Raw genomic sequence first — 27,674 nt, 5'->3', positions numbered from 1 at the left:
ACAACATCTTCCAACGTAAATTGTGGTGGTACCTCCTCGGCTGGAAGGTATCGTACACGGCGTACGATTTTTCTCTCTGCCCTTTTCGGATCTGTCACTTCTACGCCGTTAAATGCCTAAACGGTTCGAGAGCGACTTAACCGTTGCCCACAATTTACTCGTTCCGGTACTGATGATGCAATGCTTCAGATGTTCTAATCACCTTTTTCCGCTTATGCTCACCTACTAACATGTTTACCTCCAGAGTAAGTTCCCTCTTTCTGGGGTTATTAGGGTTAGTACGGTGAAGCTCATTTCGCTCTTTTGCTAATCCCGCTGCCTCTGCTAGGAAATTTGGTCTTATTTCACGTTTTCGACCAGCAGGTATATAGCGAGCGGTTGCAGCTTTGATGATGTCACGGTAACACCTATCTACTACCTGAACATCAGATGGGTTGGGCAGTTCTCTGAAGCTGCGATTGGTATATTCTCTGAATTCTTGCCAATTGGATTTCCCGTGGTTAAGGAAAGTACGGCGTTCAGAGTCTATGAAATCGGATGGTCTGTTGATGGCGAAAATAATGGGGAGGTGGTCTGAGCCTAGAGAAATGACGGCTTGCGAAGTTACGTTATTCGTTAGACCTGGGGACACGATGAATATGTCCGGAGAACTGTGGAAGTCTCCCCTTATTCTGGTAGGCGCGTCCTCATTCCCTGTGTAAAACGTGGAGCTATCAATTTGCTCAGCCAGCACCATGTCTCTCTGGTCATTACCTAAGATGTAATGTCATAATTCATTCATAAATTGCTGTTGATGAGATTGCGGGGGACGCAATGAGGACACCGAAGATGAAGATTTACTGGGTCTACATTGACGCAGCAGGAAGCAATGTAGTCCTTATCGCTGTACTCCTGTAACCGCTTTAAGCCGGAACAATTCCGGGTATTTGAAAGACTCAAACATGTGTGTGGAAATGGAATTGGTGTTTCACACGCTTATCTAAATATTATTTAGTTTTTAGTTTACTTTATGCTAAGTACTTACATTCTTATCAACATAGAATTTACTCTTCAGTTTAGTGATAATTTTGTATTGAACTATTTACGCACGACTATGTTTAATAGTTTTTGTAAATTATAATCTACCCAACGCTGTGTTTGCCTGCTGCATAAGATAATGAGCATGTAATAAAGATTTTATGACCCACACAAGAGATATGCAAGATGAGTCGCGTACGCAAGATGAGTCGCGTTGGTCTGTCACCAATTCATATGTATTCTTGAATAGAAAGTAAGGGTTGCTAGATAGTGTGTAAGGTTAAGAATTATTTTGTAAGCTAGCACTTAAGATGGAATTATGAAAAAATAAATTCAGTGTCGAATCAAGCATCATACGAGCATTTTCATTCTCCTCCCAAATATTTGGTCCATCGAGCGCTCACTTTAGCGAAAGTGAAGGAACTAGCAAACATCAAAAATCGAATCAACAACAATCAAAAACTATTCAACATTAGGAACAAACAACTTTAACAACATCAACATCAAGTGTGGTAACAGCAGTTAAACAACTCACCAACCACAATATAACAATCTACAAAACTCAACAACAACATTGATCAACAATCGCAAACAAAAAAAAAAAAAAAAATCTACAAAAAAAAATTAAACATCGATCAACTACAACATTTTTAAAAGGACTTATCAAAATGCCTAGTTGCCAAGAAATGTACTCTCAACAATACACAATCTTTAAAGTGTTAGATGCTATGTTGCAGACGGCGCGAGGTAGGAAATATCGCAGTAATACCATACCAGACATGCGTAAGAATGTGCTAGAACAATGGGGAACATTCTGCAGAAATGATGAGGCACTCAAAAAAAGGGACGATAAGAATGAAAATGACCCGTATTATAAGGAGAAAGCGTATGAAATTGCACAAAACATGAAAGAGGACATATGGAAGATTTTAAGTGATGCAGAAGCAGAAGAATCTCACACCGTTAAAATAAGTCCACAACAAGGAGATTCAAGTCCACAAGAACATAGCTTAAATACACCACAGTTATCATTCAAATTAATGGAAATTGGTGAAGTGACAAATGAAAATCACAACAAACTAGCAAGATCATTAGAAAATCAATTTAATTCTAACGTAGCAGAATTAAATTCTATGATAAAGCTGGTCGAAACCAAGAAAGACAAGATATATTTAACAAAACTGCTTGAGAGACTGGAAGTCCAGATGAACACACTGCTCGACATTCGATCAGAAATGGCGAGAGAAGGTGCAGGAAATGACTTTACGGAAGATCAGTGGGAGCAGTCCGGAGAAGATTTCAACAAAGCTCAGATGCAAATAACAGAATTGTTGACATCTTTAGAAGCGGCAGAAAGAAAATCCGTAATGGTCGAAAAAATAAAAATTCCAGAGTTTAGTGGACGTCGTGAAGATTGGAACTCATTTTATGAATTATTCCGCACATTAGTGCACGAAGATAAAAATGCCTCAGATCAAGAGAAGCTGTTTCATCTACGGTCAGCTTTGAAGGGGGATGCACTGCAGATTATTCAAAACATGCCGTTAACCAGTTCAGCATATGAAGGGGCTTTGGAAGCATTACGTAAAAGGTACGACAATAAAAGGACTCTATTCACACATTATGTGGACAGCCTATTAGATGTGCCAAAAATTAATGGATCATCAGTGCACAGTATCAAGAAGTTATTGGATACAGCTATAGAGAGCATTGAGTGAATCAAATCCATGAATTTGAAACTGGGAGATGCATACCCAATTCTGGCACACATAATAGTGCGCAAATTGGATAAAGAGACTCTTTTACAATATGAACAGACAATACAAAAGTGTACGGATATTCAAGATATCAACGACGTTCTAAAATTCTTGGAGCAAAGATATCAAACTTTGAATTCAGTTTGGTCTATAGATGACGGAGATAAGCAGAGATTCAAGCGACAATACAGTTTTGAAGTGGCAGCAACAAACAGCGAAGAAAATCAAACAAAATGCGGTTATTGCAAAAGTTTTGGGCACAAGATTCACCAATGTCAGCAGTATAAAACATTAACAGTGAAGGAGAGGATTGATTGGGTAAGACGGAACGAGCTGTGCACTGTTTAAATCATAAGGCAACAAGAAGATGCATTAGCAAAACGAATTGCTTTATGTGTAATGGCAGACATCACACCAGCCTTCATATTGAAAAATCGGCTTCAGGAGGCAACAAAGGAAAATCAACATTTACCACAATTAAAGAAATGCATCATGTATTAATTGCAACAGCACAGATACGAGTAAAATCGAAGCAAAACGAATACATCACCTTGAGAGCATTAATCGATCCTTGTGCAGATATTGCAGTTGCCAAAGCAAAGAACAGATGTAACACTGCATGGACTTGGAGGAGCAGTCGTCGGTAAAGCAAAATCGAAAGTTATTATCGAAGTAAAACCCAGATTTTTAAGCGATTTCGCTGTGAATATAGAGGCAGTCGTACTTCCTGAGTTGGCTTCAGTTCAGCAGGATCCAACGTGTGAATACGATATAGATAAATAGGAAAATTTTACGCTAGCAGATCCGGACTTTACGTCGTCAGATAGAATCGACGTGCTAATTGGAAGCGATGTCTACCACGAAATCCTTCAAGATGGTATTCACAAAAAAGATAGTATATTGGCGCAGAGGACGAAGCTAGGATGGATACTGTCGGGACCGACTACGGAAAAAAAGGGAAGCAGCAAGAAAATTGTAGCAACTACTACTCTGGAAAGATTTTGGGAGATACAGGAGGTGAGCGACAATCAAGCAGTGACAGAGGATGACTTTTGTATATCAAATTATGGTTCAACAACATCGTTAGCGAATGATGGCCGGTTTATGGTCAGACTTCCCTTCAGGGAAGACGTTGAATTAGGAGATTCACGTAAAAGAGCTATGGCGAGATTTTTGAACATTGAAAAGAAATTATGCGCCAACCCTGAACTAAAAATGGAATACAAACAGTTTATGGAAGAATATATTAGTATGGGGCATATGGAACGAGTAGAACCGGAAATACGGGGAAAATACTACCTTCCCCATCAAGCTGTCATCAGAGAAAGCAGTATAACTACAAAAGTAAGAGTGGTGTTTGATGCGTCTTCCAAGACATCAAATGGAAGAAGCTTGAACGATATTCTCTACGCTGGACCAAGATAAGAGAGCACATGCCTGAACACCTCAAATTTCCTGGGAAAAAGTATGATCAAATTAGAGCGGTATACAAACTTCTTACTGCTAAGGCAGCATTAATTGAGGACCGACTGATGGTTTCAGCTAATATTCCATTGTTCACGTCTCAGCTGCATCGGATCATCCCCCTGCCTATAAGGCTGAACGGTGGGAAAGTTGTAGCACAGCCATCGGGACATTATCTGATATATAATTTCAACAGGGATGCCTATCATATAATGACGCAAGCTGAGTTAAACATGTGTCAGCTGTACATTGACGATGAATATGTTTGCGAAGGTAATTGGCCATGGGTCGACGCAAATGACCATTCGTGTGAGGTGTACTCTCTTAAGCCCCTAAATGCACCGAGATGCCAGTTCTCTGAGACAAAGATGGAATCGCTATGGACGAAGCTGCAAGCCAACAACCGCTGGTTGTTCAAAGTTTTTCAACCAACAACTGCTCACGTATCCTGCAGTCGAGATTCACAGCAAATAGTCCAGCTACCGAGTCAAGGCATCATTACGATGAAGCCAGGATGTACATTAAGGGTAAAAGGAGCAACAATTTCCACACCTTTCAATCTTGAATCGAAGAAGGTCGTGGAAGACAAATCATCCTTCGTAGCAGACATAGACCGGCTGTCTAATTTCTCGGTCATGCCTTTAGGGCCGATGGTGGTAAATCACTCAGCAAGGCTAGTGGATATAGAGTCTCAGTTGAAAACGATCGATGTCTCACAGCTTAATCTAAAAGGGTTGAATTTTCATCACATCTCCGGGCACTTATCTCTAATGGTCATGGTAGCCGCCTGCATAATAGCTCTAATATGTTCAATCAGAAGATGCATAAAACCGACAAGAGTAGCATCTATTCACTTTGCCCCATCGCAGAATATTTGAAAGACTCAAACATGTGTGTGGAAATGGAATTGGTGTTTCACACGCTTATCTAAATATTATTTAGTTTTTAGTTTACTTTATGCTAAGTACTTACATTCTTATCAACATAGAATTTACTCTTCAGTTTAGTGATAATTTTGTATTGAACTATTTACGCACGACTATGTTTAATAGTTTTTGTAAATTATAATCTACCCAACGCTGTGTTTGCCTGCTGCATAAGATAATGAGCATGTAATAAAGATTTTACGACCCCCACAAGAGATATGCAAGATGATTCGCGTACGCAAGATGAGTCGCGTTGGTCTGTCACCAATTCATATGTATTCTTGAATAGAAAGTAAGGGTTGCTAGATAGTGTGTAAGGTTAAGAATTATTTTGTAAGCTAGCACTTAAGATGGAATTATGAAAAAATAAATTCAGTGTCGAATCAAGCATCATACGAGCATTTTCATTCTCCTCCCAAATACCGGGAATGCACCTGTTCACAATAGCCCCTGATGATTTGAATTAATTCGCCAACACTGTTTAGTTTTATTGCAAAATGTTTATTTCGTATTGCCAAATTTTGGCAAACATTGTTTTAATTCCTAAGGTAAGTCAATTTTATTTAGGATAAAATATATTAGACATGCAAATAATAAGATTATACGTACATTTTGATTTCAAACCATCAGGTATAATTAATTTTTATTGCAGTATGTTAACTGCTTGACGAACTATTGTAAAAGAAAGAGAGCTTGCTTGAGCACTCAAAATATAACTTCTTATTGTAGAATTTAGTACAAAAGGAATAAAGTGTAATGGAGGATTTAGCAAAAATTATGAATAATCGATAAATGACATCGAATTTGCTTAAAACAATACTTGAAATTATTCATGTTGGTTACTAGATGAGGTGATATGCGTTGACACCCACTCCATGCATCCGTTGCATCTCACCGAGACCGATATGTGGTGGATGCGATTACGACAAACGGAGTAGAAACATGGTCCGGGGTTGGTCTCGATCCCGGCTCGGACCAAGAGAATACAGATAACACATTCGGGATGGACGAACACGAACATGTATTTGCTGGGTTGGCGGCCCCTGGTCGGAGATTTGTACCTCCGAGCCAATCCGGTAAATAGAACCGGCCGCTGTGTATATCTGTAGTTTAATGAAGCTGCTCTACCTCCTTATTGTACCATGGGTATTTCCATAAGCTTTCAAAGGGTACTCATTTTGTAAATACCGAACCGGATAAAACCCGGATGTTGTATCCGAAATTTCTGGTCAAATAACCGGATATTTCTCTCATGCAAAAAATACTTTCCCTTAATTAGGTAAAAATAAAAAAATAGAAGAAATATATAGAAGAAATTGTTAGACTATTGGCGCTGGAGTCCAGTTAAATATTTTTCGCCTAGAGATAGTTTTCGCATGGCTAAATTACAGAAGATAGAACAAAGCTACCTCTAAATACATTTTTTTCTTTAGGTGCGTTGGATGCCACTACTCCGTTTAAAATACATCCACAGTTTGTTTGTGTGTACGTACTGTTTTGAATAAAAATAAAATGTTGTTGTTGCAAAATAGTCAGGTTTGTTTATTAGTGGAGAAAGACAAAAAACAAGGAAGGATTGGGGGCTCTTTCCGAAACCTAGGTATTCCCTGCCTTACCCCTGTAAGCATTAAATCTTTCACCACTAATAAACAAACGTTGTTTTTATAAACTGTTTTTTTAACTTTGAAGCGATCCCCTTTTTAAAGAGCAAAGATTTGCTCTTTTTCCATTTTCTGACTCCATTCAATCTGATTCTGCCTCTAAGTCCAGTTTCAAAAAGGATGCCACCTATATGGGTTGTGTCCATAACGAGACTGGAGTTATGTGAGTAGGTTTGGCTGGGCAGCGAAATAGGTGCAACGTGTCATGCGGGCCTGTGCCACAAGCTGGGCAGATGTTCTGCAAGTCGCTGTTAATCCGGGCCCAGTAGGAAGATTTCGGAGAAGATTTCAACAAAGCTCAGATGCAAATAACAGAATTGTTGACATCTTTAGAAGCGGCAGAAAGAAAATCCGTAATGGTCGAAAAAATAAAAATTCCAGAGTTTAGTGGACGTCGTGAAGATTGGAACTCATTTTATGAATTATTCTGCACATTAGTGCACGAAGATAAAAATGCCTCAGATCAAGAGAAGCTGTTTCATCTACGGTCAGCTTTGAAGGGGGATGCACTGCAGATTATTCAAAACATGCCGTTAACCAGTTCAGCATATGAAGGGGCTTTGGAAGCATTACGTAAAAGGTACGACAATAAAAGGACTCTATTCACACATTATGTGGACAGCCTATTAGATGTGCCAAAAATTAATGGATCATCAGTGCACAGTATCAAGAAGTTATTGGATACAGCTATAGAGAGCATTGAGTGAATCAAATCCATGAATTTGAAACTGGGAGATGCATACCCAATTCTGGCACACATAATAGTGCGCAAATTGGATAAAGAGACTCTTTTACAATATGAACAGACTATACAAAAGTGTACGGAAATTCAAGATATCAACGACGTTCTAAAATTCTTGGAGCAAAGATATCAAACTTTGAATTCAGTTTGGTCTATAGATGACGGAGATAAGCAGAGATTCAAGCGACAATACAGTTTTGAAGTGGCAGCAACAAACAGCGAAGAAAATCAAACAAAATGCGGTTATTGCAAAAGTTTTGGGCACAAGATTCACCAATGTCAGCAGTATAAAACATTAACAGTGAAGGAGAGGATTGATTGGGTAAGACGGAACGAGCTGTGCACTGTTTAAATCATAAGGCAACAAGAAGATGCATTAGCAAAACGAATTGCTTTATGTGTAATGGCAGACATCACACCAGCCTTCATATTGAAAAATCGGCTTCAGGAGGCAACAAAGGAAAATCAACATTTACCACAATTAAAGAAATGCATCATGTATTAATTGCAACAGCACAGATACGAGTAAAATCGAAGCAAAACGAATACATCACCTTGAGAGCATTAATCGATCCTTGTGCTCAGGCGTCTTCAATCAGCGAGGAAGCCGTACAGATATTGCAGTTGCCAAAGCAAAGAACAGATGTAACACTGCATGGACTTGGGGGAGCAGTCGTCGGTAAAGCAAAATCGAAAGTTATTATCGAAGTGAAACCCAGATTTTTAAGCGATTTCGCTGTGAATATAGAGTCAGTCGTACTTCCTGAGTTGGCTTCAGTTCAGCAGGATCCAACGTGTGAATACGATATAGATAAATGGGAAAATTTTACGCTAGCAGATCCGGACTTTACGTCGTCAGATAGAATCGACGTGCTAATTGGAAGCGATGTCTACCACGAAATCCTTCAAGATGGTATTCACAAAAAAGATAGTATATTGGCGCAGAGGACGAAGCTAGGATGGATACTGTCGGGACCGACTACGGAAAAAAAGGGAAGCAGCAAGAAAATTGTAGCAACTACTACTCTGGAAAGATTTTGGGAGATACAGGAGGTGAGCGACAATCAAGCAGTGACAGAGGATGACTTTTGTATATCAAATTATGGTTCAACAACATCGTTAGCGAATGATGGCCGGTTTATGGTCAGACTTCCCTTCAGGGAAGACGTTGAATTAGGAGATTCACGTAAAAGAGCTATGGCGAGATTTTTGAACATTGAAAAGAAATTATGCGCCAACCCTGAACTAAAAATGGAATACAAACAGTTTATGGAAGAATATATTAGTATGGGGCATATGGAACGAGTAGAGCCGGAAATACGGGGAAAATACTACCTTCCCCATCAAGCTGTCATCAGAGAAAGCAGTATAACTACAAAAGTAAGAGTGGTGTTTGATGCGTCTTCCAAGACATCAAATGGAAGAAGCTTGAACGATATTCTCTACGCTGGACCAAGATAAAAGAGCACATGCCTGATCACCTCAAATTTCCTGGGAAAAAGTATGATCAAATTAGAGCGGTATACAAACTTCTTACTGCTAAGGCAGCATTAATTGAGGACCGACTGATGGTTTCAGCTAATATTCCATTGTTCACGCAGCACACGTCTCAGCTGCATCGGATCATCCCCCTGCCTATAAGGCTGAACGGTGGGAAAGTTGTAGCACAGCCATCGGGACATTATCTGATATATAATTTCAACAGGGATGCCTATCATATAATGACGCAAGCTGAGTTAAACATGTGTCAGCTGTACATTGACGATGAATATGTTTGCGAAGGTAATTGGCCATGGGTCGACGCAAATGACCATTCGTGTGAGGTGTACTCTCTTAAGCCCCTAAATGCACCGAGATGCCAGTTCTCTGAGACAAAGATGGAATCGCTATGGACGAAGCTGCAAGCCAACAACCGCTGGTTGTTCAAAGTTTTTCAACCAACAACTGCTCACGTATCCTGCAGTCGAGATTCACAGCAAATAGTCCAGCTACCGAGTCAAGGCATCATTACGATGAAGCCAGGATGTACATTAAGGGTAAAAGGAGCAACAATTTCCACACCTTTCAATCTTGAATCGAAGAAGGTCGTGGAAGACAAATCATCCTTCGTAGCAGACATAGACCGGCTGTCTAATTTCTCGGTCATGCCTTTAGGGCCGATGGTGGTAAATCACTCAGCAAGGCTAGTGGATATAGAGTCTCAGTTGAAAACGATCGATGTCTCACAGCTTAATCTAAAAGGGTTGAATTTTCATCACATCTCCGGGCACTTATCTCTAATGGTCATGGTAGCCGCCTGCATAATAGCTCTAATATGTTCAATCAGAAGATGCATAAAACCGACAAGAGTAGCATCTATTCACTTTGCCCCATCGCAGAATATTTGAAAGACTCAAACATGTGTGTGGAAATGGAATTGGTGTTTCACACGCTTATCTAAATATTATTTAGTTTTTAGTTTACTTTATGCTAAGTACTTACATTCTTATCAACATAGAATTTACTCTTCAGTTTAGTGATAATTTTGTATTGAACTATTTACGCACGACTATGTTTAATAGTTTTTGTAAATTATAATCTACCCAACGCTGTGTTTGCCTGCTGCATAAGATAATGAGCATGTAATAAAGATTTTACGACCCCCACAAGAGATATGCAAGATGATTCGCGTACGCAAGATGAGTCGCGTTGGTCTGTCACCAATTCATATGTATTCTTGAATAGAAAGTAAGGGTTGCTAGATAGTGTGTAAGGTTAAGAATTATTTTGTAAGCTAGCACTTAAGATGGAATTATGAAAAAATAAATTCAGTGTCGAATCAAGCATCATACGAGCATTTTCATTCTCCTCCCAAATACCGGGAATGCACCTGTTCACAATAGCCCCTGATGATTTGAATTAATTCGCCAACACTGTTTAGTTTTATTGCAAAATGTTTATTTCGTATTGCCAAATTTTGGCAAACATTGTTTTAATTCCTAAGGTAAGTCAATTTTATTTAGGATAAAATATATTAGACATGCAAATAATAAGATTATACGTACATTTTGATTTCAAACCATCAGGTATAATTAATTTTTATTGCAGTATGTTAACTGCTTGACGAACTATTGTAAAAGAAAGAGAGCTTGCTTGAGCACTCAAAATATAACTTCTTATTGTAGAATTTAGTACAAAAGGAATAAAGTGTAATGGAGGATTTAGCAAAAATTATGAATAATCGATAAATGACATCGAATTTGCTTAAAACAATACTTGAAATTATTCATGTTGGTTACTAGATGAGGTGATATGCGTTGACACCCACTCCATGCATCCGTTGCATCTCACCGAGACCGATATGTGGTGGATGCGATTACGACAAACGGAGTAGAAACATGGTCCGGGGTTGGTCTCGATCCCGGCTCGGACCAAGAGAATACAGATAACACATTCGGGATGGACGAACACGAACATGTATTTGCTGGGTTGGCGGCCCCTGGTCGGAGATTTGTACCTCCGAGCCAATCCGGTAAATAGAACCGGCCGCTGTGTATATCTGTAGTTTAATGAAGCTGCTCTACCTCCTTATTGTACCATGGGTATTTCCATAAGCTTTCAAAGGGTACTCATTTTGTAAATACCGAACCGGATAAAACCCGGATGTTGTATCCGAAATTTCTGGTCAAATAACCGGATATTTCTCTCATGCAAAAAATACTTTCCCTTAATTAGGTAAAAATAAAAAAATAGAAGAAATATATAGAAGAAATTGTTAGACTATTGGCGCTGGAGTCCAGTTAAATATTTTTCGCCTAGAGATAGTTTTCGCATGGCTAAATTACAGAAGATAGAACAAAGCTACCTCTAAATACATTTTTTTCTTTAGGTGCGTTGGATGCCACTACTCCGTTTAAAATACATCCACAGTTTGTTTGTGTGTACGTACTGTTTTGAATAAAAATAAAATGTTGTTGTTGCAAAATAGTCAGGTTTGTTTATTAGTGGAGAAAGACAAAAAACAAGGAAGGATTGGGGGCTCTTTCCGAAACCTAGGTATTCCCTGCCTTACCCCTGTAAGCATTAAATCTTTCACCACTAATAAACAAACGTTGTTTTTATAAACTGTTTTTTTAACTTTGAAGCGATCCCCTTTTTAAAGAGCAAAGATGGAGATTCCTTGGAATGTTGTAGCAGCCCATACATCTCTGTTTGCTCTTTTTCCATTTTCTGACTCCATTCAATCTGATTCTGCCTCTAAGTCCAGTTTCAAAAAGGATGTCACCTATATGGGTTGTGTCCATAACGAGACTGGAGTTATGTGAGTAGGTTTGGCTGGGCAGCGAAATAGGTGCAACGTGTCATGCGGGCCTGTGCCACAAGCTGGGCAGATGTTCTGCAAGTCGCTGTTAATCCGGGCCCAGTAGGAATTTAGGCGGCTGCACCATCCGGATCGTAATTGAGCAAAAACTACTCGGGTTTGTCGGGACAGCTCTCGTTCTTCAGCTGCGACGGGAGGGGGATGGTCTCCTAACACATTCACTCTGTATCCTTCAATGGCTTCTGAGACCGCATTAGAGTGAATACTATTCAGTTCCGCTAGATAGCCCTTTTGATCTAGAGGCTCTCTCTTATACCTACGTACCTCTCTCTAGATCATGAAGGTCTTTCCTAACGTGCCTGCGCGGAGGTTGCCTATCCACAAGATGGTGATTCGGATGGCTTTGTCTATAAAACCCAAGCAGGTATTGCATTGAAAGCATTTTGTCATGAGGAGGCACCCTGCTGCGGTTCTAAGGTCGGCACTAACATTGGCGGACCACACCGGTGCCGCATAATTTACCACAGACCGTCCTATCGTGTTGTAAGAGGTCAACAAGGTTTCCTTATCAGCTCCCCAATTACTGCCGGCCGGTCCCACGCCTCACATTCCCACCCCTGCGACATCCCTTTACGCAGGGACCGCGTACACATCATGATCACATTCACAATGGGAATTTTGTAGGAAATTGAAAACTAACTACAGAATCTAATTCATCAGCTAGTTTGTCAAATGATAAAACATGTATTTTAATTGTTTAAAAATGAAATTATTCTAGATTTAATAAATTCTAAACTCATACCAAAATCAGTATATAACAATTGGTAGTAATTGGTAGGAACCATGGTACAATGAATTCAAGGTAGGGCAGAACTACCATATGATTTAATTTTTTTTATTTTTCTGGCTTAATATGTCAACTTCATTTGCTTATGTGTGTGTCTTCTTTTCAATAATAAAAAATTGTTTAGAAAATATTCAAATTCGGGTGCTTTCAAAATGCTTATTGCAACGATTGCATCGACAAAATCTACAGTTTTTTCGCGAAATAAACCATAAGAGATATATAGAACGTGATTTTGAAAATAAATTTTGACCTTTCATTCAGTTTTCGCGGTATTTTAAATTATTTATTCAAAATTTATGCAACAAGTTGTTTGCTTTTTTATTGTTTTGATAGCAATTCTGACATTACAAGCCAAACAGGTAGACCTCTATACTTGCAATTTTTTCAAAGTTGACCTACCTTCTCTTCATTGTACCATGGTAGGAACATTACTTCTAATAGATAAGATTAGGGAATCTGAAGGTATATTACCATTTAATATTAATAATATTTAATAATAATATTTAATAATACGTCTGCTTCTAAGTGTGGGTAATCTAATTAATTTTAGCCTGCTAGCATAAGAAGGCAAAGGAAAATCAATATTCCAATATAAACCTCGCAAGGCAAATAACAGAAATTGTTTTTGCACGGATTCTATTTTATCTGAGTATATTGCATATTGAGGATCCCATACAACAGAACCACCGTTTAACAAGACCTTAAACACCATTTGCTTTATTTACCATTGTTATTACATGGCTATTAAAATTTAATTTTGGATCCAGCAAGAAGCCAATATCGACAAATTAATCTACAGTTGACAATGAATGACCTTCAATTATTATATTGCAATATCAGAGAAGATCTGGAGAAGCATATATGCATACATTTGCTCAAATTTAAATCCATACAATTTAACATGCACCATTGAAAAAGGTTATCTAAATCGATTTGAAGTAAACTAGCTTGTTTATCACAAATTTGGGAAATGAATAATTTAAAACCATCTGCGTACATTCACAATTTCGAGTAATCTATGGAATTAGGTAAATCGGTGAAAACAAAAGAAAGAAGGCCGGTCCAAGGTGACTTTCTTGCGGAACACCCGATGGAACGTTAATCGTTTTGGATAGATACCCTTCAAGCAAAACTAGTTGTGATCTATTTCATTTGACTAAGTTTGTGTTGAAACCCATATAATTTAATTTATATATTAGAAGTTCATGGTTTACCCTATCGAAAGCTTTACTAAAACTAATATAAATTGTGTCAGTTTGTTTACGATGGACAATTTCTTTTATTACTGTAAATTGTATTGACGTAAATTGTTTAAGATTTGTTGTAGTTGAAAGACCACTACAAAAACCATGCAATATAGACTCAATATAGATTGAATTTTCAGTGAAATTGCTGCAGTAATTAATTTTTCGAACAATTTTGGAATTACACTTAATTTTGCAATTCCTCTACAATTTTTGACACATTAGTAAGACTACCAGACTTATGTAAAGGTATAATATAAGATGTTTTCCAGAAAGATAGAAAGTGACCAAATTTAAGTGAATAATTAAGCAATATAGCTAAAGGAAGTGCTAATGTTTCTGAACAAGATGCAATACAATAATATTCTGATGACATATGCAACATCTTCCTACACGGCGTAAGATCCTTCTCTTAACCCTGTCACTCTCGGGGTGCTCTATAAACTGCCGGTTGAAATAACCCGCGCACCTCTTCAGATCTGTCACTTCTACGCCGTTAAATGAGACAGATGTTAGATCGTAATTTTTCCCAGGGTTCTAACGGTCATTGATGATTTGCTATTGATTTCTCTAAGGCAATACCGTTCAGGAACCAGAACCAGAGAACTTTGTTCGGCTTTCCAAACTTCTTCGATGCATTCTTTTCCTCTAGAATCGTCGTCGTAATCATCATATTCGTTTAAAATCTTGGATCCTTCTGTGGGCAGCGGCTTCTCTCCTTCTTCGACTTTTGGATTATTTTTAAGTAACTTGATAAGTTTCCCCGAAGTGGTTTTTCATCAGTCAGTGCGGGTGCGACACCAGAATTTCCTTCCACATCGCGTTCCTCAAAATGAGGACTTTCCGGCGGGAAAAAATTCCCGAAATTTCCTTCCAAGCCTGGAATCTGTTTTCGTTCAACAGTATTATGTCCCTCTCTTACACTTGATAGTTGTTTGGACAAGTCATCTTTCTCAGCTTCGACGACTTGCCTTTCCTCTTTTTTCTTGTCTTCATTTTTATTTTTGCTGGGTTGTAGCAATGGAAACATCTGCTTCATTTGTTCCATCATCGATTTCAAATGCTCCTGCTGCTGCTGCAGCATCATTTTCTGGAACGCCTGAAACTGTTGCTGTCATATAATAATCTGGTATATTCAATGGCCCAGGATTTTCGACCTCATGCCCCCTTCTCGGAGCTTTTGTTTTTGGAACTCCTTTTTTCATTTTTTGCATCATATTTTGCTTTTTTATATTTCTTTGTTTTTCTTTTTTGTATATTTTGCTTCTTTGTTTTTTGCGATGTTGCTTTCTTGGCCCTTTATCATTTATTTATTTTTTTTAATTTATATCTTTTTTAGTTCGGACTTTTGAGGTCCTCTTATCAAATTTGTATATTTTTGTATTGCGATTTTTTGTTGTACTTTTTTAGCGATTTTTTTCTTTGTTTTTTTTTTTATTTTTGCCCTTTGGGTTTCGTTTGTAATATTTATATGTTTTTTTTTTTTTAATTCTGCCTCTAAGGCTTTTTTATTCTTGCACAATGACTTTTTCGCTTAATTTTGTCCGTTCGACTATTTTTTAAAATGCCCTACGGTCTTATATTTCAAATGTCTCAGCGGACTTCTTTTGATAGCAGTTCTCCTCTTTCTTTGAAGAATAGCTACTTCTGCTTGTTGTGAGTTTCTTACCACTGGTGTGGGAAAACTCCTACAATTTTTTCGTTTTGTGGTCGCTAATTCGTTTTCAAGCGAAGGCTCGATTGATGTAAGATGAGAAAAGAAAACCAACCGAATGGTTTGGCTATTGATTCAATTCTAATTGTATTTAAAAAATATGTTTCCTAAGTGCTACCGAAACTAATCTAACTTAACCTAATCGCAGCCACGCAATTATTCTTATCTATTCTAATATTGATTGGAGAACATTGCAGGGCTGCTTGTTATTTCATTCAAGTGGTCTTGTGCATCTACTGAGCGCATCGATTCTTATCTATTCTAATATTGAATGGAGAACATTGCAGGGCTGCTTGTTATTTCATTTCAGTGGTCTTGTGCATCTACTGAGCGCATCGATATCTGTACGTGTGGGTCATAACCTTTATTATCTTACAAATTATCGTATGCGTCAGCGCACAAGATCACCGAATTGTTCACTGTGGTGTTTTATGGCGGCTGGGAAAAATTTAATTTTATAATATTTATTGTTTATTGCTAGATTTCCGAGGCGACTCAACCCACTCAAAAGTATGTAAAAAGTATTTAGTATCTTTGAAGCGGCGATGGTATATTCTCTGAATTCTTGCCAATTGGCTTTCCCGTGGTTAAGGAAAATAAACAGTGCATGTAGCAAATAATTCAGTGTGTTTATATGATTATGATCTCCGGAAATTACAGCCAAAATGGTGATCGAAACACTTTGAGAGTTATGATGTATCCAATAGATGAAGATGGCTTATCCAAAGCAATGAATAGAAAGCTGTGTGGTAGAAGGATTCAGGCAAAATATCACTGATTGTATTACAGTATAAGGAAATTTCACAGGTGTAGATTAGTTTCCTTGAACTCAAGCAGTGTGCAAAGATTGGAGTCTTGGGTTTGGTTCAGTTTATGGTGTAGTGAAAAGAGTATAGAAAAATTGTATCTTAAACCTCAGGCATTTAAGAATACAGTTTTGGACATCTCTTTGGGCGAGTGCCACATTATCACAATTATTATTATCAACAGCTCCAATGTGATGTAGAAACACCTTGTCATAAGGTTGACCAACCATCAACCTATTTATTAGTTTCGTATCCTTCGAGAATAGGTTCATTTTGAGGTACCAGGGACGTGCAAAAACATTTTCGCAAATTTGGGAAAAGTTTTTACCCCTTGGTTGTTGAAATTTAAGTGAATTCTTCGTTCCAGTCATGGCAATTTTGTGTTTAATCTTCTATAAAGCCTCCATATAACATAACAACGTTTAATATTTAAATCTTGTAGAATGTTATGGAAATCTCCAACCCGAAAATAGTCCGAGTTAACAGTAGCTAAAGCCCTGGTATCTTCCACAGCAATCTGAAGAGCCTTTTAAAGGACAAAAAACTCAACAAAGGTGGAGGAGGTTTTCAAGTCAATCTTGAAGATAAATCTTTGTCTCTTGGAGGTGTTGTAAATTCCACAACCAGTAGCATTCTCTTTGACCGACGCATCTGTTGCAAATAATTCAAAATCATGCATTTTGTAGTGAGCAAGCTCCTTGTAAATGGCTTGTAAAAGCTAGTAAGTTGGTTCTGATGTGTGGAATTTCTGTCGGGAATATGAGCCTGACTAGTGGATTGTCAGCAATAATATCATACGATATCTGGATTTCGTAGCTTCATCCTACTGATCTTTTTGCAGTTAAAAACTGGGCTCTGTGTGCAGGCGGTATTTCTCCAGCAAGCGTATATACCACAAGAGTAGGTGATGATTTGGGCACTCCCAGGGATCTTTTAATCATGTCAATTAGACGTTCAACTTTTTTCTTTATGTACTGTGGAGAATTAGCAGTTGTCGTTTTAGAGTACTCAATTTTGGATCTAACAACGCTTCTATATACATTAAGGCTAGTTTTGGATGTAGACCTCCTCTGATTGATTGAAGTAGGGCATCTCAAAAGATTAGTCTTATTGATAACGGCATTCTCTATAAATGAGAAATGTTCAGAAACAGACAGGGAGTTAGAGATAATTCGTCCCAGAAACGTTAGTTTCTTTTATTGTTGCATGAAGGTAACATCGACATTCAGTGTAATTTGTTTTATGGTGGATTATACGAAAGATTGAGTGCGGAAAGTGCATTTAGAAGTCGTTTGATTTTCCTTGAAGGTGTTCCATGGCTTGATCAAAGTCCTTATGATATACCACCCTGCTGCGGTTCTAAGGTGGGCATTCTGGCAGGACTGAATATTTTTCCACTACGTAGCACTATCATTGGCGGACCACACCGGAGCCGCATAATTTACCACAGACCGTCCTATCGTGTTGTAAGAGTTCAACAAGGTTTCCTTATCAGCTCCCCAAGTACTGCCGGCCGGTCCCACGCCTCACATTCCCACCCCTGTGACATTCCTTTACGCAGGGATCGCGTACACATCATGATCCGCATCACAATGGGAATTTTGTAGGCAATTGAAAACCAACTACAGAATCTAATTCATCAGATAAAATATGTATTTTAATTGTTTAAAAATAAAAATATTCTAGATTTAATAACTTCTAAACTCATACTAAACATTACAGTACACAGAATTAAAGTCAATAATAATTCGTGCGGTGAAAATCAGTATATAACAATTGGTAGTAATTGGTAGGAACATTACTAGTAATTTTATTACAAAAATCGAGTTCAACATTATATATATATAGCCCGCTAGCATAAGAAGGATAAGCAAAACCACTATTCTAATATAAACCTCATAAGGCAAATAGCAGAAATTGTTTTTGCACGAATTCTAAAATTCTCTAAATTAATCTACAGTTGACAATGAATGACCTTCAATTATTATATTGCAATATCAGAGAAGATCTGGAGAAGCATATATGCATACATTTGCTCAAATTTAAATCCATACAATTTAACATGCACCATTGAAAAAGGTTATCTAAATCGATTTGAAGTAAACTAGCTTGTTTATCACAAATTTGGGAAATGAATAATTTAAAACCATCTGCGTACATTCACAATTTCGAGTAATCTATGGAATTAGGTAAATCGGTGAAAACAAAAGAAAGAAGGCCGGTCCAAGGTGTCTTTCTTGCGGAACACCCGATGGAACGTTAATCGTTTTGGATAGATACCCTTCAAACAAAACTAGTTGTGATCTATTTCCATTTCATTTGACTAAGTTTGTGTTGAAACCCATATAATTTAATTTATATATTAGAAGTTCATGGTTAACCCTATCGAAAGCTTTACTAAAATCAATATAAATTGTGTCAGTTTGCTTACGCTGGACAAATTATTTTATTACTGTAAATTGTATTGACGTAAATTGTTTAAGATTTGTTGTAGTTGAAAGACCACTACAAAAACCATGCTGATATAGACTCAATATAGATTGAATTTTCAGTAAAATTACTGCAGTAATTAATTTTTCGAACAATTTTGGAATGACACTTAATTTTGCAATTCCTCTACAATTTTTGACACATTAGTAAGACTACCAGACTTATGTTAAGGTATAATATAAGATGTTTTCCAGAAAGATAGAAAGTGACCAAATTTAAGTGAATAACTAAGCAATATAGCTAAAGGAAGTGCTAATGTTTCTGAACAAGATGCAATACAATAATATTCTGATGACATATGCAACATCTTCCTACACGGCGTAAGATCCTTCTCTTAACCCTGTCACTCTCGGGGTGCTCTATAAACTGCCGGTTGAAATAACCCGCGCACCTCTTCAGATCTGTCACTTCTACGCCGTTAAATGAGACAGATGTTAGATCGTAATTTTTCCCAGGGTTCTAACGGTCATTGATGATTTGCTATTGATTTCTCTAAGGCAATACCGTTCAGGAACCAGAACCAGAGAACTTTGTTCGGCTTTCCAAACTTCTTCGATGCATTCTTTTCATCTAGAATTGTCCTTTCTGTCCTTCTCTGCGCAACGGCTTCTCTTCTTCTTCATCTTTTCGATTATTTTTAAGTAACTTGATAAGTTTCTCCCGGAGTGGTTTTTCCTCAGTAAGTGCGGGTGCGACACCAGAATTTCCTTCCACATCGCGTTCCTCAAAATGAGGACTTTCCGGCGGGAAAAAATTCCCGAAATTTCCTTCCAAGCCTGGAATCTATTTTCGTTCAACAGTATTATGTCCCTCTCTTACACTTGACAGTTGTTTGGACAAGTCATCTTTCTCAGCTTCGACGACTTGCCTTTCCTCTTTTTTCTTGTCTCCATTTTTATTTTTGCTGGGTTGTAGCAATAGAAACATCTGCTTCATTAGTTCCATCATCGATTTCAAATGCTCCTGCTGCTGCTGCAGCATCGTTTTCTGGAACGCCTGAAACTGTTGCTGTCATATAATAATCTGGTATATTCAATGGCCCAGGATTTTCGACCTCAATAACTGCTGACGCTGTTGTTTTGTCCGCTTTCTGAAACTCATGCCCCCCTTCTTGGAGTTTTTGTTATTGGAACTCCTTTTTCATTTTTTGCATCATATTTTGCTTGTTTATATTTCTTGGCTGTCTATCATTTATTTATTTTTTTTTATTTTTTATTTTTTTTTTAATTTTAGGTCGAAGTTATCATACAGTCCCCATATAATATATAATTTGGTATTTGAAGTTCGTAATAGATACTGCAGCATAAAACAGAAAATGGGCCATGAAGGTCCACGTCTTCGTATAGCCCCCATATACCGTACCCTCCGATATTCGGTATTTTGATGATTTTAGCTACATTTTCAACAGATTTTTCTTCAAGTTTCGCATTTAAATCCACTTCGTCGTATAGGCATTCGGTATTTTTAAGATTTTAACAGAATTTTTAACAGATTTTATTTTTTGAAAGTTGCCAAATTTGTACCAAATGGTGGAGGATATTAAAACCTGTTACCTGTTTTCTTTGGTTTTGCCCCTATGGCGAGTTTTTTTATTTTTGCCCTTTGGGTCTTGTTTGTAATATGTATATGTGGTTTTTTTATTCTGCCTCTATGGCTTTTTTATTTTTGCACAATGGCTGTTTCGTTTAATTTTGTCCCTTTGACTATATTTTAAAATGCCCTACGGTCTTACATTTAAAATGTCTCAGCGGACTTCTTTTGGTAGCAGTACTCCTCTTTTTTTGAAGAATAGCTACTTCTGTTTGTAGTGAGTCTCTCACCAATGGTGGGGGAAAACTACTACAATTTTTTCGTTTTGTGGTCGCTAATTCGTTTCACTTTGACAAAAGCGAAGGCTCGATTGACCAATGTAAGATGAGAAAAGAAAACCAAAGCATTCGGTTGGTTGTTGTTGATTTAATTCTAATTTTATTTCAAAAATATGTTTGTTAAGTGCTACCGAAACTAATCTAACTTAACCTAATCGCAGCCACGCAATTATTCTTATCTATTCTAATATTGATTGGAGAACATTGCAGGGCTGCTGGTTATTTCATTCAAGTGGTCTTGTGCATCTACTGAGCGCATCAATTCTTATCTATTCTAATATTGAATGGAGAACATTGCAGGGCTGCTTGTTATTTCATTCAAGTGGTCTTGTGCATCTACTGGGCGCATCGATATCTGTACGTGTGGGTCATAACCTTTATTATATCACAAATTATCGTATGCGTCAGCGCACAAGATCACCGAATTGTTCACTGTGGTGTTTTATGGCGGCTGGGAAAAAAATTTAATTTTATAATATTTATTGTTTATTGCTAGATTTCCGAGGCGACTCAACCCACTCAAAAGTGTGTAAAAAGTATTTTGTACACCTCCAGAGTAAGTTCCCTGACTCTTAGGGTTAATACGGCGAAGCTCACCTCGCTCGTTTGCTAGTCCCGCTGCCTCTGCTAGGAAATTTAGTTTTATTTCAGATATTCGACCAGCAGGTATATAGCGAGCAGATGCAGCTTTGATGATGCCCGGAAACACCTATCTGCTACCTGAACATCATATGGGTTGGGCAGTTCTCTGAAGCGGCGATTGGTACATTCTCTGAATTCTTGCCAATTGGCTTTCCCGTGGTTAAGGAAAGTACGGCGTTCAGAGTGTGTATATATGATTATGATCTCCGGAAATTATAGCCAAAATGGTGATCTTTGAGAGTTTTGATGTATCCAGTAGATTAAGATGGCTTATCCAAAGCAATGAATAGAAAGCTGTGGAATAGAAGGATTCAGGCAAAATATCACAGATTGTATCGCAGTAAGAGGAAATTTCACAGGTGTAGATAAGTTTCCTTGATGAACTCAAGCATACAGTTTTTGGCATCTCTTTGGGCGAGTGCCACATTTATCATAATTATCATTATCAACAGCTCCAATGTGATGTAGACACACCTTGTCATAAGGTTGACCAACCATCAACCTATTTATTAGTTTCGTATCCTTCAATGATAGGTCCATTTTATGTATCAGGGACGTGCAAAAACATTTTCGCAAATTTGGAAAAAGTTTTTACCCCTTGGTTGTTGAAATTTGAGTGAATTCTTCGTTCCAGTCATGGCATGTGTTTAATCTTCATTAAAGCCTCCATATAACATAACAACGTTTAATATTTAAATCTTGTAGAATGTTATGGAAATCTCCAACCCGAAAATAGTCCGAGTTAACAGTAGCTAAAGCCCTACAGGCAACAATGTGGTATCTTCCACAGCAATCTGAAGAGCCTTTTAAAGGACAAAAAACTCACCAAAGGTGGAGGAGGTTTTCAAGTCAATCTTGAAGATAAATCTTTGTCTCCTGGAGGTGTTGTAAATTCCACAACCAGTAGCTTTGTCTTTGACCGACGCATCTGTTCCAAATAATTCAAAATCATGCATTTTGTAGTGAGCAAGCTCCTTGTAAATGGCTTGTAAAAGCTAGTAAGTTGGTTCTGATGTGTGGAATTTCTGTCGGGAATATGAGCCTGACTAGTGGATTGTCAGCAATAATATCATACGATATCTGGATTTCGTAGCTTCATCCTACTGATCTTTTTGCAGTTAAAAACTGGGCTCTGTGTGCAGGCGGTATTTCTCCAGCAAGCGTATATACCACAAGAGTAGGTGATGATTTGGGCACTCCCAGGGATCTTTTAATCATGTCAATTAGACGTTCAACTTTTTTCTTTATGTACTGTGGAGAATTAGCAGTTGTCGTTTTAGAGTACTCAATTTTGGATCTAACAACGCTTCTATATACATTAAGGCTAGTTTTGGATGTAGACCTCCTCTGATTGAAGTAGGGCATCTCAAAAGATTAGTCTTATTGATAACGGCATTCTCTATAAATGAGAAATGTTCAGAAACAGACAGGGAGTTAGAGATAATTCGTCCCAGAAACGTTAGTTTCTTTTGTTGTTGCATGAAGGTAACATCGACATTCAGTGTAATTTGTTTTATGGTGGATTAAACGAAAGATTGAGTGCGGAAAGTGCATTTAGAAGTCGTTTGATTTTCCTTGAAGGTGTTCCATGGCTTGATCAAAGTCCTTATGATATACCACCCTGCTGCGGTTCTAAGGTGGGCATTCTGGCAGGACAGAATATTTTTCCACTACGTAGCACTATCATTGGCGGACCACACCGGAGCCGCATAATTTACCACAGACCGTCCTATCGTGTTGTAAGAGGTCAACAAGGTTTCCTTATCAGCTCCCCAAGTACTGCCGGCCGGTCCCACGCCTCACATTCCCACCCCTGTGACATTCCTTTACGCAGGGATCGCGTACACATCATGATCCGCATCACAATGGGAATTTTGTAGGCAATTGAAAACCAACTACAGAATCTAATTCATCAGATAAAATATGTATTTTAATTGTTTAAAAATAAAAATATTCTAGATTTAATAACTTCTAAACTCATACTAAACATTACAGTACACAGAATTAAAGTCAATAATAATTCGTGCGGTGAAAATCAGTATATAACAATTGGTAGTAATTGGTAGGAACATTACTAGTAATTTTATTACAAAAATCGAGTTCAACATTATATATATATAGCCCGCTAGCATAAGAAGTATAAGCAAAACCACTATTCTAATATAAACCTCATAAGGCAAATAGCAGAAATTATTTTTGCACGGATTCTAAAATACTCTAAATTAATCTACAGTTGACAATGAAAGACGTCAATACTATATTGGAACATCAGAGAAGATCTGGAGAAGCATGTATGCTAACATTTGCTCAAATTTAAATCCATACAATTTAACAAGCACCATTGAAAAAGGTTATCTAAAGTAAACTAGCTTGTTTATCACAAATTTGGGAAATGAATAATTTAAAACCATCTGCGTACATTCACAATTTCGAGTAATTTATGGAATTAGGTAAATCGGTGAAAACAAAAGAAGAAGGCCGGTCCAAGGTGACTTTCTTGCGGAACACCCGATGGAACGTTAATCGTTTTGGATAGATACCCTTCAAACAAAACTAGTTGTGATCTATTTCCATTTCATTTGACTAAGTTTGTGTTGAAATCCACATAATTTAATTTATATATTAGAAGTTCATGGTTAACCCTATCGAAAGCTTTACTAAAATCAATATAAATTGTGTAAGTTTGCTTACGCTGGACAAATTCTTTTATTACTGTAAATTGTATTGACGTAAATTGTTTAAGAATTGTTGTAGTTGAAAGACCGCTACAAAAACCGTTCTGATAACATATGCAACATCTTTCTACACGGCGTAAGATCCTTCTCTTAACCCTGTCACTCTCGGGGTGCTCTATAAACTGCCGGTTGCTATTGATTTCTCTAAGGCAATACCGATCCGGAATCAGAACCAGAGAACTTTGTTCGGCTTTCCCCACTTCTTCGATGCATTCTTTTCCTCTAGAATCGTCGTCGTAATCATCATATTCGTCGAAAATCTTGGATCCTTCTCTGCGCAGCGGCTTCTCTTCTTCTTCCACTTTTCAGTCAGTGCGGGTGCGACACCAGAATTTCCTTCCACATCTCGTTCCTCAAAATGAGGACTTGCCGGCGGGAAAAAATTCCCAAATTTTCCTTCCAAGCCTGAAATCTGTTTTCGGTCAACAGCATTATGTTCCTTTCTTACACTTGATAGTTGTTTGGACAAGACATCTTTCTCAGTTTTTACGACTTGCCTTTCCTCTTGTTTCTTGTCTTCATTTTTATTTTTGCTGGGTTGTAGCAATAGGAACATCTGCTTCATTAGTTCCATCATCGATTTCAAATGCTCCTGCTGCTGCTGCAGCATCATTTTCTGGAACGCCTGAAACTGTTGCTGTCATAAAATGATCTGGTATATTCAATGGCCCAGGATTTTCGACCTCAGGGCCTCCTGACGCTGTTGTTTTATCCGCTTTCTGAAGCTCATGCTCCCCTTCTTGGAGTTTTTGTTTTTGGAACTCCTTTTTCATTTTTTGCATCATATTTTGCTTTTTTATATTTCTTTGTTTTTTTTTTTCGATGTTGCTTTCTTGGCTCTTTGTCATTTATTTATTTTTTTTTAACTTATATCTTTTTTAGTTCGGACTTTTGAGGTCCTCTTATCAAATTTGTATGTTTTTGTTTTGCGACTTTGTTGTACTTTTTTAGCGATTTTTTTCTTTGGTTTTTCCCCTATGGCGAGTTTTTTTTTTATTTTTGCCCATTGGGTTTCGTTTGTAATATTTATATGTTTTTTTTTTTTTTTTAATTCTGCCTCTATGGCTATTTTATTCTTGCACAATGACTTTTTCGTTTAATTTTGTCCCTTCGATTATTTTTTAAAATGCCCTACGGTCTTATATTTCAAATGTCTCAGCGGACTTCTTTTGGTAGCAGTTCTCCTCTTTTTTTTTGAAGAATAGCTACTTCTGCTTGTTGTGAGTCTCTTACCACTGGTGGGGGAAAACTCCTACAATTTTTTCGTTTTGTGGTCGCTAATTCGTTTTAAAGCGAAGGCTTGATTGACCAATGTAAGATGAGAAAAGAAAACCAACCGAATGCTTTGGCTGTTGATTCAATTCTAATTGTATTTAAAAAATATGTTTCCTAAGTGCTACCGAAACTAATCTAACTTGACCTAATCTAATCTATTCTAATGTTGAATGGAGAACATTGCAGGGCTGCTTGTTATTTCATTCAAGTGGTCTTGTGCATCTACTGAGCCCATCGATATCTGTACGTGTGGGTCATAACCTTTATTATCTCACACATTATCGTATGCGTCAGCGCACAAGATCACCGAATTGTTCACTGTGGTGTTTTATGGCGGCTGGGAAAAATTTAATTTTATAATATTTATTGTTTATTGCTAGATTTCCGAGGCGACTCAACCCACTCAAAAGTGTGTAAAAAGTATTTTGTACACCTCCAGAGTAAGTTCCCTGACTCTTAGGGTTAATACGGCGAAGCTCACCTCGCTCGTTTGTTAGTCCCGCTGCCTCTGCTAGGAAATTTAGTTTTACTTCAGATATTCGACCAGCAGGTATATAGCGAGCAGATGCAGCTTTGATGATGCCCGGAAACACCTATCTGCTACCTGAGCATCATATGGGTTGGGCAGTTCTCTGAAGCGGCGATTGGTACATTCTCTGAATTCTTGCCAATTGGCTTTCCCGTGGTTAAGGAAAGTACGGCGTTCAGAGTGTATATATATGATTATGATCTCCGGAAATTATAGCCAAAATGGTGATCTTTGAGAGTTTTGATGTATCCAGTAGATTAAGATGGCTTATCCAAAGCAATGAATAGAAATGACACTTAATTTTGCAATTCCTCTACAATTTTTGACACATTAGTAAGACTACCAGACTTATGTAAAGGTATAATATAAGATGTTTTCCAGAGAGTTAGAAAGTGACCTAATTTAAGTGAATAATTTAGCAATACAGCTAAAGAAAGTGCTAATGTTTCTGAACAATATACAATATTGATTTCTCTAAGGCAATACCGTTCAGGAACCAGAACCAGAGAACTTTGTTCGGCTTTCCCCACTTCTTCGATGCATTCTTTTCCTCTAGAATCGTCGTCGTAATCATCATATTCGTCGAAAATCTTGGATCCTTCTCTGCGCAGCGGCTTCTCTTCTTCTTCCACTTTTCGATTATTTTTAAGTAATTTGATAAGTTTCTCCCGGAGTGGTTTTTCATCAGTAAGTGCGGGTGCGACACCAGAATTTCCTTCCACATCTCGTTCCTCAAAATGAGGACTTTCCGGCGGGAAAAAATTCCCGAAATTTCCTTCCAAGCCTGGAATCTGTTTTCGTTCAACAGTATTATGTCCCTCTCTTACACTTGATAGTTGTTTGGACAAGTCATCTTTCTCAGCTTCGACAACTTGCCTTTCCTCTTTTTTCTTGTCTTCATTTTTATTTTTGCTGGGTTGTAGCAATGGAAACATCTGCTTCATTTGTTCCATCATCGATTTCAAATGCTCCTGCTGCTGCTGCAGCATCATTTTCTGGAACGCCTGAAACTGTTGCTGTCATATAATATTCAATGGCCCAGGATTTTCGACCTGAGTAAGTGCTGACGCTGTTGTTTTGTCCGCTTTCTGAAGCTCATGCCCCCTTCTCGGAGCTTTTCTTTTTGGAACTCCTTTTTCATTTTTTGCATCATATTTTGCTTGTTTATATTTCTTTTTTTTTTGTATATTTTGCTTCTTGTTGTTGTTGTTGTAGCAGTAGTACATGTATGTGTTTCCGTTCTGCTAATCTGGTTCCAGCTCCAGGTTTAGAAATTCGGCTACTTTAACGGACTGTAGCCAGAGATCTTCTGGAGTGAGTTGGGTAGGTTTGGCTGTGCAATTAAAGAGGTGTAGCGTATTGTGCGGGCCTGTATCGCACGCCGGGCAGGCGTGACGCACATCTTCATCAATTCGTGCCCAATACGAATCCTGAACGTAATTGCGCCAAAACTACCCTGGTTTGTCTAGGCAGCTGACGTTCTTCAGCTGCAATGGATGGGGGGTGGACTCCGAGGACGGCATTTACTTTAAAACTGCTAATAGCATCCGCGACTGCATCGGTGTGAATGCCACTCAGACCTGCCTGATAGGCTTCTTGATCTAGAGGTTCTCTCTTGTAGCGCTGGACCTCCCTCTCTCCACCATATCATGGTTGG

General features: G+C 38.0%; 2 protein-coding genes across 2 annotated transcripts; one reads left to right on the top strand and one right to left on the bottom strand.

Annotated features, from left to right (window-relative positions):
• Nucleotides 1–4,617: 4,617 nt before the first annotated feature.
• On the top strand, nt 4,618–9,028 carry LOC131804894 (uncharacterized). Its single transcript, XM_059128149.1, has 3 exons — nt 4,618–4,765; nt 7,264–7,405; nt 7,978–9,028. Exons 1-3 carry the CDS (start codon nt 4,618–4,620, stop codon nt 9,026–9,028), a joined length of 1,341 nt encoding a protein of 446 aa, XP_058984132.1.
• A 5,442-nt stretch (nt 9,029–14,470) lies between these two features.
• Nucleotides 14,471–27,009, bottom strand: LOC131804893 (golgin subfamily A member 6-like protein 22). Its single transcript, XM_059128148.1, has 5 exons — nt 26,479–27,009; nt 24,662–24,850; nt 19,788–19,976; nt 14,881–15,069; nt 14,471–14,707 (listed from the first exon to the last, which is right to left on the bottom strand). The coding sequence occupies exons 1-5, from the start codon at nt 27,007–27,009 to the stop codon at nt 14,471–14,473; spliced, it is 1,335 nt and encodes a 444-aa protein (XP_058984131.1).
• Nucleotides 27,010–27,674: the final 665 nt, after the last annotated feature.

Source organism: Musca domestica, unplaced genomic scaffold, assembly GCF_030504385.1.
Source record: "Musca domestica strain aabys unplaced genomic scaffold, Musca_domestica.polishedcontigs.V.1.1 5, whole genome shotgun sequence".
NCBI classification, from domain to species: domain Eukaryota; kingdom Metazoa; phylum Arthropoda; class Insecta; order Diptera; family Muscidae; genus Musca; species Musca domestica.
This window is presented reverse-complemented; position numbering and strand designations above follow the sequence as displayed.

Coding starts and splice junctions, on each gene's coding strand:
- LOC131804894 (XM_059128149.1), top strand. CDS start 4,618: ATGGACGAAGCTGCAAGCCAACAACCGCTGGTTGTTCAAAGTTTTTCA. Junction 4,766..7,263: donor AGCCAGGATGTACATTAAGG/GTAAAAGGAGCA, acceptor TCTGCACATTAG/TGCACGAAGATAAAAATGCC. Junction 7,406..7,977: donor TTGGAAGCATTACGTAAAAG/GTACGACAATAA, acceptor GTGTAATGGCAG/ACATCACACCAGCCTTCATA.
- LOC131804893 (XM_059128148.1), bottom strand. CDS start 27,009: ATGATGCTGCAGCAGCAGCAGGAGCATTTGAAATCGATGATGGAACAA. Junction 24,851..26,478: donor GCCTTAGAGAAATCAATATT/GTATATTGTTCA, acceptor ATTTTATGACAG/CAACAGTTTCAGGCGTTCCA. Junction 14,708..14,880: donor TGTCCAAACAACTATCAAGT/GTAAGAGAGGGA, acceptor AAACTTATCAAG/TTACTTAAAAATAATCCAAA.